The 10,313-nt window shown below is 37.2% G+C and overlaps 1 protein-coding gene across 1 annotated transcript in view; it reads right to left on the bottom strand.

Annotated features, from left to right (window-relative positions):
• Nucleotides 1-10,313, bottom strand: part of bco2 (beta-carotene oxygenase 2) — a 23,248-nt gene that overhangs the window by 5,378 nt on the left and 7,557 nt on the right. The window contains exons 2-9 of the mRNA XM_015397297.1: nt 6,906-7,095; nt 6,624-6,835; nt 6,035-6,150; nt 3,467-3,569; nt 3,228-3,356; nt 2,982-3,142; nt 2,723-2,890; nt 2,417-2,554 (exon numbers count right to left, since the gene is read on the bottom strand). Of these exons, the coding sequence (XP_015252783.1) occupies nt 2,417-2,554; nt 2,723-2,890; nt 2,982-3,142; nt 3,228-3,356; nt 3,467-3,569; nt 6,035-6,150; nt 6,624-6,835; nt 6,906-7,095 (1,217 nt within the window). The remainder of the gene's footprint in view (nt 1-2,416; nt 2,555-2,722; nt 2,891-2,981; nt 3,143-3,227; nt 3,357-3,466; nt 3,570-6,034; nt 6,151-6,623; nt 6,836-6,905; nt 7,096-10,313) is intronic.

The following is a 10,313-nucleotide window of genomic DNA, read 5'->3' as shown; positions in this document are numbered from 1 at the left end:
CCTCGTCCTATACTGGTATCGGTATCGGTGCAACACTAGTATATACAAATATAATGGGGAGCCTATGAGGTTGTTGTTGGCCTGCAAATTAACCCGAATCTGGCCCATGCCTCTGTAATGGGGAGTTTTTAGGGTGGTTATTTGCCTGGCCTACAGCAGAGATGTTCTGACCACCTGCATGGCGATGCGTTTGAGATGAAAGAGGCAAGGCATCAACTCTAACACCATTACAAAGGGGTGGACCTGTTTTCGGTTAAATTTTCATGTTTTCTAAGGCTTAACAGGGCTTTTGTTAGGCTACTCTATAAAGCCTGGAACTCAACACTACTCCAGACATTTTGAATTGAGAAAGCTTTCTGGATGGGAAGCGAAAGGTCTTCAAACTTGGAAAACAAAGTCCAGTGGGTTTTTAAAATGTTTTTTTGGAATGACCATGACCTGGATGACTGAGAATCTTCACCAGCATAGAAATCTCACTCGACGCAGGATTTTTTTTTCCTCTTCCAGCACAAACTAAAGATGGTTTGTTTGTTGACTAAAATACCCTACAGCTTGGAAAGTCACCAGGGCTAAGAAAATATCGAATTGAGTTAAGCTTGTTTGCTTAACTGTTATCACCTAGAGCCTCCTATTAAGTTTGTTTACTGCTACCTACTCTAACATAGAAATTATTTATAGATCAGTGCTTCTATGTTTCTTTTGTGTATCTGCTTCTGTCTCCTTGAACTCCCAGCTGGCCTCAGCATAAGGAAACTCACACTGAGCCTGGTTCTGCTGGAGGTTTCTTCCTGTTAAAAATTAGTTTTTTCTCTCAACTGTCGCTGCATGCATGCTTGGTGTGAGGGATTGCTGTCGAGTCAACAACACAATGCAAGGTAATATCTATCGGCTCTACGTGCTCATCTAGTAGGAGTGAATGCTGCAAAATCAATTACTGGATGCAATCGGCTGGTTTTCCTTTGACAGAAAACCCTAAACTAATCATACATTGTTACAAAACCTGTCAGTGGAATTAATTACATTTTGAGGCACTTATTTCAAAATGTAGCTGCATTTTATTACCTTTGGACATTTGAATGCAATCCATTATTTCATAATGCAGTGTTAAAACTGGTAAATAAGAGCGTTCATATTTAATAACAGAGATTAATATTTTGTGAATCACCAGTTAATAATGGATTTTTTTTTAACAAGACCAAATGTGACATACAGTGAGGAAAATAAGTATATGAACACCCTGCTACTTCTGAAATTGTCATCGTAGGTGCATGTCCATTGTGAGAGACAAACTTTAGAGAAACCCAAAAATTCATTGTTGGGTTTTGGTGTGGAGACTGGCTACGCCACACCAGAACCTTGATATGCTTCTTACAGAGCCACTCCCTAGTTATGCTGGCTGTGTGCTTCAGGTTATTTGGGGGAGTGGCGGCCTAGTGGTTAGGGCATTGCACTTGGAATCCAGAGGTTCGGAGTTCGAGCCCGACTCCCACAGACTGCTTCGCAGTAGGGAGGGTGTTCTTGAGATGGTACTCATCATTCTCCATGGTTAGTAAAATTATGACCAAAAGGTTGTATTTTGGTCTCATCTGACTATGGGACTTTCTCCCATGACTCCTCTGGATCATCGAAACGGTCATTGGTAAACTTAGGACAGGCCTTGACATGTGCTGGTTTAAGTAGGAGAACCTTCCGTGCCATGCATTATTTAAGACCATGATGTCTTACTGTATTACCAACAATAACCATGGAAATGGTGGTCCCAACTACTATCAGGTCAGCTCCTCCCTTATAGCTCTGGGCTGATTTCTCACCTTTTATTAGGATTATTGAGACCCCACCAGGGGAGATCTTGCATGGAGTCCCAGTCAGAGGGAGATTGACAGTCATGTTTAGCTTCTTCCATTTTCTAATGATTGCTCCAACAGCTGACCTTTTTCACCCCCCCCAAAAAAGAAAAAAAGCTGTTTTGTTATTTACCCATAGCCCTTTCCAGCCTTGTGGAGGTCTACAATTTTGTCTCTAGTGTCTTTGGACAGCTCTTTGATATTGGCCATTTTAGTAGTTGGATTGTTACTTATTGTATGGGGCGGACAGGTGTCTTTATGCAGCTAATGACCTCAAACAGGTGCATCTAAATTAGGATAATAAATTGAGTGGAGGTGGACATTGTGAAGGCAGACAAACAGGACTTTCAGGGTCAGAATTCTAGCTGATAGACAGGTGTTCAAGTACTTAGATTTTTTCAGCTTATGTGTATCACAGTTGACATGTACGTACAATTACATTTTCAAAGCCCTCCATGATTTGTAAGTTGGAGAACTTGCAAAGTAGCAGGGTGTTGAAAAAATTGTATTTTCCTCAGTGTTTCTCAAATGTAAATTTCATATCTGTTGAATGCACTGTCAATGTCTTTTACCTTGTCCGCACTGATTTTGACACATGTTGCGCTGCTGGATGGCCGGGTGTTCAGGTTCTGGTCCAAAGGCGTCTCATTGGTGACATTTAAAGGCAGAACAAACCTCCGAGGAAAGGTTCTGTCAGTGGTTTTATACACCTGGGAAGATCGCAGAGGAACATTTCTGTTTTAGAGAACCCCTGACATCAGCTACAGCTCATGTTTTTCATGTCTTTATAAGCAAAGCTAAATTTTTGTACAAACACAGCGCATAAAGCTGATTCTAATTATTCAAATTAATACGACAGGTTAGGTTGTTTTACTGACTTCATCCAGCGCCTCTCCTGATTTGCGTAAGTTCTGAATGAGGTAGTTGCTGATGGCTTGGCCGCCATCTGCGCAGCACATATCCACCATGAGGAAGCCGTCCTCCTCAAAGGCATTGATCTGATGGAAGGTGGAGATCGCTTTGGTGTGGTACCTAATGGGAGTGACCTAGACGACAATACACAAAATCAAAAAGGGACAAAAATGACAATAATGTTGATCTAAAATGGAAAAATCCAATATTAAAATTTTATCTAACCTCTCCTGTACGCTTGTCAATGAGATGGAAGACGGTGTCCTGTTTCGGGTCCCAGTATATTCCCTTATTCAAAGCCTTTCCCCTTATCTTGCATGTGACTATCTTCAGGAGGTCCATCTTAATTGGCTGCTCGATGAAAACGACGTAGTTCTCAGACATGGCTGGAAAGGAAAAAGATGAAGAGAGATGGTGTTAGACCTGAGAGCCAAAAATGACAATTAGTTAAAAGGAAGAAGGCTGGATCACCGAAGCTGTGGTAGTAGGAGGGATGGGACTTGTTTTCTGGAACAATTGAACAGAGCACTTTGGCTCCTTGCAGGGTTTCATTGCTTTCTGTTTTCTTAGGGGGCACTTTGATGATGTTGTACAGAGCTCCTGAAACAGATGAGATAATTGCCGGCTTAGGGATGAGCATTATATATAAGATAAGAAAAGAAAAAGTAGAAAAAAAAGACAAAAACACTAATATGTGTTATTAAACTGACCTTTGCTTCCATAGGAGTTTCCCATATTGTAGGCTGTGCCATCTGGGTCGTAATGGGGATGAGCAGTGGCTCCATTCACTGCAATAAACTTGCTCCAGTCAACCTGGAAAATAGAAGGCATCTGTCTGTTTTTAACGTGTTGTACAAAAGTTTTAGCCTGGGTGCCATTCCGAACTTAGTCCTGCCCACAACGTTTAAGGTCGGGAAGTTCGGTCTGGCATTGCTTAATAGTAGCGTGAGTATGCTCGCACAATATCTGGCGGGCCAATCAAATTGTCAGGGCGGGCTTTATACGATGATGGACAGATGATCAACAGTAACGTAATCAACCACGTCACCAAAGCGCGCTTGGTTGACAACAACAATGGCTGCCGTTGGAGAGTTGAGGTGTGTAGATTCTGCTATTAGGTCTGTTTGATCATTTCATTTCATTTATTTATTTATTTCGAACACTTAATAAAAAGCAAATATAAGTAAATTAATGAAGTCATAACAAAACAAAACAAAAAAGAAAAAAAAAACATTAGGATTCCGCCAAAAGTACCCAAGCGTAATTCGTTATTTAAACTACTCTGTACAAACATTTTGAATATTTTTTGAGTGCAGATTTAATAGGCCCCCCAATATTTCACAACCATGAGTCTAAGCATCTTCTCCTGCTTTTTATGCCTGAGTAAATTATCTCCTACTCCTTTGTGGAATTTTTAACGTGTACTTATGTCAACTTTTGTCACTTTGAGAGTGGAAACGAAAAGTAAACTGCCTGCTTTTGTCTATTTTTTAAGAAATTCCAGCCACTAGAAAGAGAACTGTTTCCCTTCTAGTTGTGGATAGTTTTAACAACATAATATTATCAATTAGTTTTTTTTACATTCCCTGTTCATAAATGTTTATAAAATCTTTACCAATTCTCTCTGATTTTGTAAATGTATTAAATGTTAATAAAGCCCCTGCAACTAAACCTTTCTCTTAATATAGATCATTGCGAAACCCCTACTAACTCTGCTATCTTTTTTTAATTTATATTCTTTGTTTACACAGTCTGGTGAAATACAAAGTTAGGGTGATATTATAATGTAAAAAACATTTTTTGTGTTCTGCTTTTTTTGTATTTTGTTAGGGAGGTATAATGCTTGACCTGGATTTTTTTTTTTTTTTTTTTTTACAAAAATGTATTTGTTTTTCTGTATCTTTTGTATTTTTTTTTATTCCATTTGTTGTTGTTTTTCTCTCCATAAAAAGAAAAAAGGTTCTAAAATTAGCTTCAAACTGATTAGAAATTATAATATCTCTGTTCATGTACATAAAAAAAATAAATGTCAGGCTCCCTCAATTTAAAAAGAAAAACTAGCATTAGCTTTATTTTACATAAAGTTCCAATTTTAACATTTATCATCAGAACACATTCATAGCTCAATGTAAGTTATTTAATAATTACCTAGGTGCAAGGTGGAGAGAATATGAAAAGCAAGAATAAACCTGCATTAATGCTTGTAATATTTTGGGGTCCTCATGGTATTGAATGTAAAATGTTTTAACATCCTCCTGAGGACCACCTGCCTTAATGGCCATTATACCAACCTCTCCATGGCCTCACTGAACTCCCCCCAGGCCCAAGTTCTTTGCCTCAGCACCTACCCAAGCTGTGGCATACCTGTGAGCTGCATTGGGTGTCCAATAAGCCAGTTAGGCACAATAAGACTCCTTTGCTTGATGACATCCCTTATCCACCACCAGGTTGTGGCCACTACTGCCACACTGCAGACCCAACAGCCACAGCTGCATCTCTTGGCCATTTCCCCCCCGTTAAAATTAAGGATCCTTTTGTCTTGGTCACGGGTTAAACTGGGTGTCCCTATCAATCTGTTTTGGCTAACAATTGGGCAGTTTTAAACCCTGCTGTGTTCATTGGTATTCATGACACTGCTTGTCCTTCAATCAAAGTAAATTATTGTCTAACTTCTCATTTACTGCAAATAACATGTGTTGCTTAAGTCATAGATGCCACCACCATCCATGAATGGGTAAAGAGGAATATTGGAGCTGTTAAAACTGTAAAACATGACAGACAAAGATGTATTGCAAAAAAAACTAGGGTGGAATAAGGAATGAATTTTGTTTCATAGTTGTTGAAATTACAAAACACATTTTGTAAATGAAGATTTCAGAAAAAATAAATTCAAACTGTCTTCACTTCTTGGGTTGGGAGCAAAGATGGATTTCTATTTATCTGCAATAAGGTCAGCAACATTTGTATTGGGCTTGAAGTGCAGTAAATGTGATCTTTAATACACATTTTGGAAAGAATGCAAAGAGAATGCAGGTAAAGCTGAAAAAAACAGAAAAAAAACGAAAATTGAAAATATAAATTCATAAAAATAATAATAAATTCTGATAAAATAAAATAAAAAATATAAAAAAAAAACTATTAAGAAAACAGCAAAGTAACTTATTTTTTATTTTTTACTAAGAGGTTTCTGAAAACTGGATTGATTGTTCTTAAGTTTCCATTTTCTTCTGCTTGCAACAATAACTCCAATATATTTTTGATGATGATGATGATTGTACCTTTTCCACCATTTCCAGGGTTTCAGGGTTCACTCTGTGCATGAAATTGGTCTCTGTGCTGACATAGTAGTCACCCTTGTATTTTACAAAGCTCACGCTGGCATTGTCTGTGGGTTCTGTAACAGAAGCGAAAAAAAGGACATATGTTCTGCTTTTATGCTTATGAAACAGAGTTTTCAGCTTGAAGTTATTCTGTGGAGTTTGCGGGTTATATAAAGCGTTTTCCCCTCCCTAGCTCCCTGCTATATTTCATTATTATGTAACTGCAGCTTAGACAGAATTCCTTAAGAGGCTTCACTCCAACACAGCTGGAGAACAGAGGGGTTTGCACAAACAAGGATTGAAATGTATTTTGTTCCTACGCTTGATGCACATTCCTTAAGCTAAGCTGTCGACTGTCTTTATCTCATACTTCATCATTTTTAAAGAATAAACTCTGTCCTTTATTTAGAGCCTGAAAGAAGTTTAAAAAGTTAAGTGACAAACTAAAATCGAGCAGCATTCCTGGATTCTGACAAAGAACACTCTGTTCCTTTTTCTCCACACTCTGTCAAACATTATTTAACAATCCATCCATTCTGCTGCTTACCCATCATCTCAAAGCGAGAGAGGAATCTCTGGAAGAAGTTTTTACAGGGATCAGGCATCGCCAGAGTACCGAACTCTGACATCATGATGCGATCCCTCTCACTGTTCTTCTTGTAGGCGTCGCTCTGCAGGAAGCGGCTCATGTACGTCACCTGGCCCTTCTGGATCTTAAACTGGTGGAGCATGGCCATCCCATCAAACCAATGGTTGTAGCTGATAGTGAAACACTAATGTCAGGATGAATGTTGAGAAGCGTGCACAGTGAACTGCTTTCTCTACTTACTGTGTGTTTCCAAATTCGAACTTCCCCGGTCCATTGCGAAGGAAGTTACCACTGATCCAGGATGGGATAGTGCCTTGGACCGTGGTGGTGATTGGTTCAGGGGTTTCCTCCGCTGTCTTGATAAGTGGAGCGATACACTCCAGTCCTGTTATTACTTTGGTCTTGGTATTGTCTGAACACTTGGCCTCATCTGGAAGAAATACAACAAGTACCTTCTTTATCTCTACAGATATAAAATAACTTGCTGCTAATTTGCTTGCTCAGATCAGATGGGTGTGCAAAGAATACCAACCTTTCACCAACTGACTTTTCTCTGCATTGACTAGCAACTACAATTAAGCTGTCGTGTTTGTCAAGACTTTTTTAAAGATTCAGTTGGTACTTTTCTACATTTCTCAACTGAAATTGGATCTTTTCGTAGATTAGATTAAAAATGTTTATAATTCTTGAGCTATTAAACATTCTATTTTAAATGAATTCCTGACATCAGAGATTCTGGTAATAATGGTGTGTAGTGGCACAGTAATTAGTACTATTTGCCTTAAAGCAAAAGAAGTCCTGGGTTCGACTCCAGGCCTGATTTGTCCTTTTCCTGATTAACTAATACAGCTTCCTTCCAGGGGTGGAGCTAGATGGGGGCCAGGGGTGACCATGGCCACCCTTAATCATTGGCCACCCTCTTTTTTTTTCTTTTTTACAGGAGAGTAGAGAAAGCCATATGTCTCGTCAAGTCATCCAGGAGCCTTCTATGTATCACAGATAAAAAAAAAACCCAACTAAATCTATGTAAAAGTATGCATTAGTATATGTATATATTACAATTATGCAGAATAGTTACTGACAAAAGTATATTGAACATTTTTTGCAGAACTGTAAGAAAGAAATGACCAGTTTGTTTTTTGAATAACTGTGGATCTTTAAGACCGTCCTACCTAATAATACCACAAGTACACTCAGATTTATATTTCCTTCTTGTGAGGGATTCCTCTTATTTTAATGAGCTTGAAAATCTTCTTTTTGTAACTCTGACATTTTTATAGTATACAGTGAGAACTGGAGCTAGCTGAACCCAAATCTAACTGGATGCATAAGCACCAGAAGGGCTCATGCACAGCAGGAGCAGACCAAGCATAAAGACCCTCAGAACTAGAAGCTGAAAGATCACCCACTATACTTTTAATTTGGAGATCATGGATGTGTAAATATATTTGTCTATTTATTAGCAAAGGCTTTAGGAGAGGCTAGTTTGTCCTTATTTGGAAACTATAGACATTTTGATTTTTTATTTTCCTGTTGGTGCAAAGTAGATTGACCCCTAACTGATCCGCTATCATCCACTCCTCTCTGCACATTGGTTCCTGCCTGTCCACTCCTATAAAATAATTCTGACTTTTTCCACTCACATACCCGAAATATACATGTTAGACCAATTGGATGCTGTAAATTTACCACATTTAGACTGGGCTTATTTATGTGGTATAGAGGAATGTAGAGGAAGTCTTTTAACGACTTGTTTATGATTGTTAATAATCAAAGCAAAAAGCCCAACAACTTTTTAGATCAGTTTCACAGAGTTTTTCAACATTGCATGACAATTACAGAATAACACTGTCATTGTCTGTCTGCTTCACAGCATATCTTACTCCCCTGGTACCAGAGGAATGACTTCAATTATTGAAGACATCCAGCTGAAGAGTTTGAATGCTTCTTTACATTCCAACTGTCATTTGTTTCTGAATGCAAAACATAAAAATATGTTATTGAAATTGAGAAAATCCTAGAAGGTATCTTTATAACTAGAACTGAATGAATGAATCTTATATTTAGTGGTACTATAGTGATGAACGACTAAAATAACCATTAATAAAACGTAGGGACCTGCATAGCTGTGCCTCCCACAGCATTTATAGCCATACAATCAAAATAAATACAACTCTTTCAAAATATAAAAGATTAAACAGGTTTCTTTGGGACAACAGTTACATAAAGACGTATGATTTATTTGGCAAAAATGACAGTTATTTAATCATTCTTTGACTTTGTAAGTCCTCCAATCGAAAAATAGAAAGAAAATGAATGAAGAAAAAAGTAAAAGTAAAAATAAAAAGACAATTCAACAGTATAAAACATTGATAATTCTAACTTATCTGATAAACTATAAATCTGTATTCTGATTAGAAATGTGTCATGAAAACAATAAGCAGTATGATAAATGCCCACTCAATTTATGCAGTTTGCTTGCTCTTTTTTTTTTAGATTTACCTTAAGTCAAAAAGAAGTTTGAGCGCAATGAGGACAGATATTTGTATCACTGGTAAATAAAATTTACAATTAAGATTTGTTTGATTTAACACTAAGTCAATTTAAAGGTCTAAAAATGGTATTCATCTTTTAGTCATGGAACTACACATAGAAAAGAAAAAACAATATGGGGGGAATTCGCTGTTTACTCAATGGTATCAGTTAAAGGAAATATTTTTGAATAAAACAAGAGTCTGACTTAATTTTTCCTGGAAAGACGGTAGCAAAGGTTTAAAAGAAAAATCAATACTTTTATTTATTCGATCAATGATGCCTTTTTGCACAATCCACTTCTTTAGAACAAACAGGACTTTATTTTTGATCGCCCGAGATACCTGATAGACACTCATCTAATGTAAAATGTTAAAATAAAGATCTGACAGATTAAAATTGTACAGCACTGATCAGTTTCCTGTTCCTTCTGTTCTTGCAGGCTTCACTTGTTGCATCAGTTTTTTTATTTTTCTTGACAAACCAACTTGTGAGGTTTTATACTACAGGACTGACGGATTATTTCAGCAAAAGAGCAATTCAAAATAACAGAGGCGAAAACTATAACAAGGCAAACTTGTTATTACTCAAAGTAATTATTGAATATCTGCTTAACATTGTTCCAAAAATGAGATTAAATGTACAAAAAAGCAACAATTTATCATTAAAACACACGCTGACAACCAGTTTCCTAAGAAAACAATTGCTTAGCTGCTATTTTCTATGTAAATATTGAAGGCTAATTTGCTGTAAGAAAGCAGGAAAATTCTATTTTTGTTTTAACAGGATCTTTCAAAAGAAAAGAGAAGAAATGTTTAACCCTAAACTCCCAATAAACAGTATGACATGTGTTAAAATAAAGAATGTTAATTCGGCTCGCTTTTTAAATAAAATATAAAAATGTAATTTAAAAAATGTGTTTCATAAACTGTTGTTTATTCACCTTCTTTGGTAAAATCATAAAAGTGACATATAACAGATAGGCTCTGAGGCCACAGTTTGGATACCCCTGTTATGATGGTGGAGGAGATGGCTGCTAATGCTTTCAATAACCTTATTATTGCCTGAATCGAATCTTCTGATTTTAGAAGAAATCTGCGATTTAAAAGGACATGT

This window comes from Cyprinodon variegatus, unplaced genomic scaffold (genome assembly GCF_000732505.1).
Source record: "Cyprinodon variegatus isolate N-32 unplaced genomic scaffold, C_variegatus-1.0 Scaffold850, whole genome shotgun sequence".
Taxonomy (NCBI): Eukaryota; Metazoa; Chordata; class Actinopteri; order Cyprinodontiformes; family Cyprinodontidae; genus Cyprinodon; species Cyprinodon variegatus.
Note: the sequence above shows the minus strand (reverse complement) of the source record. Positions and strands in the feature narration are given on the sequence as shown.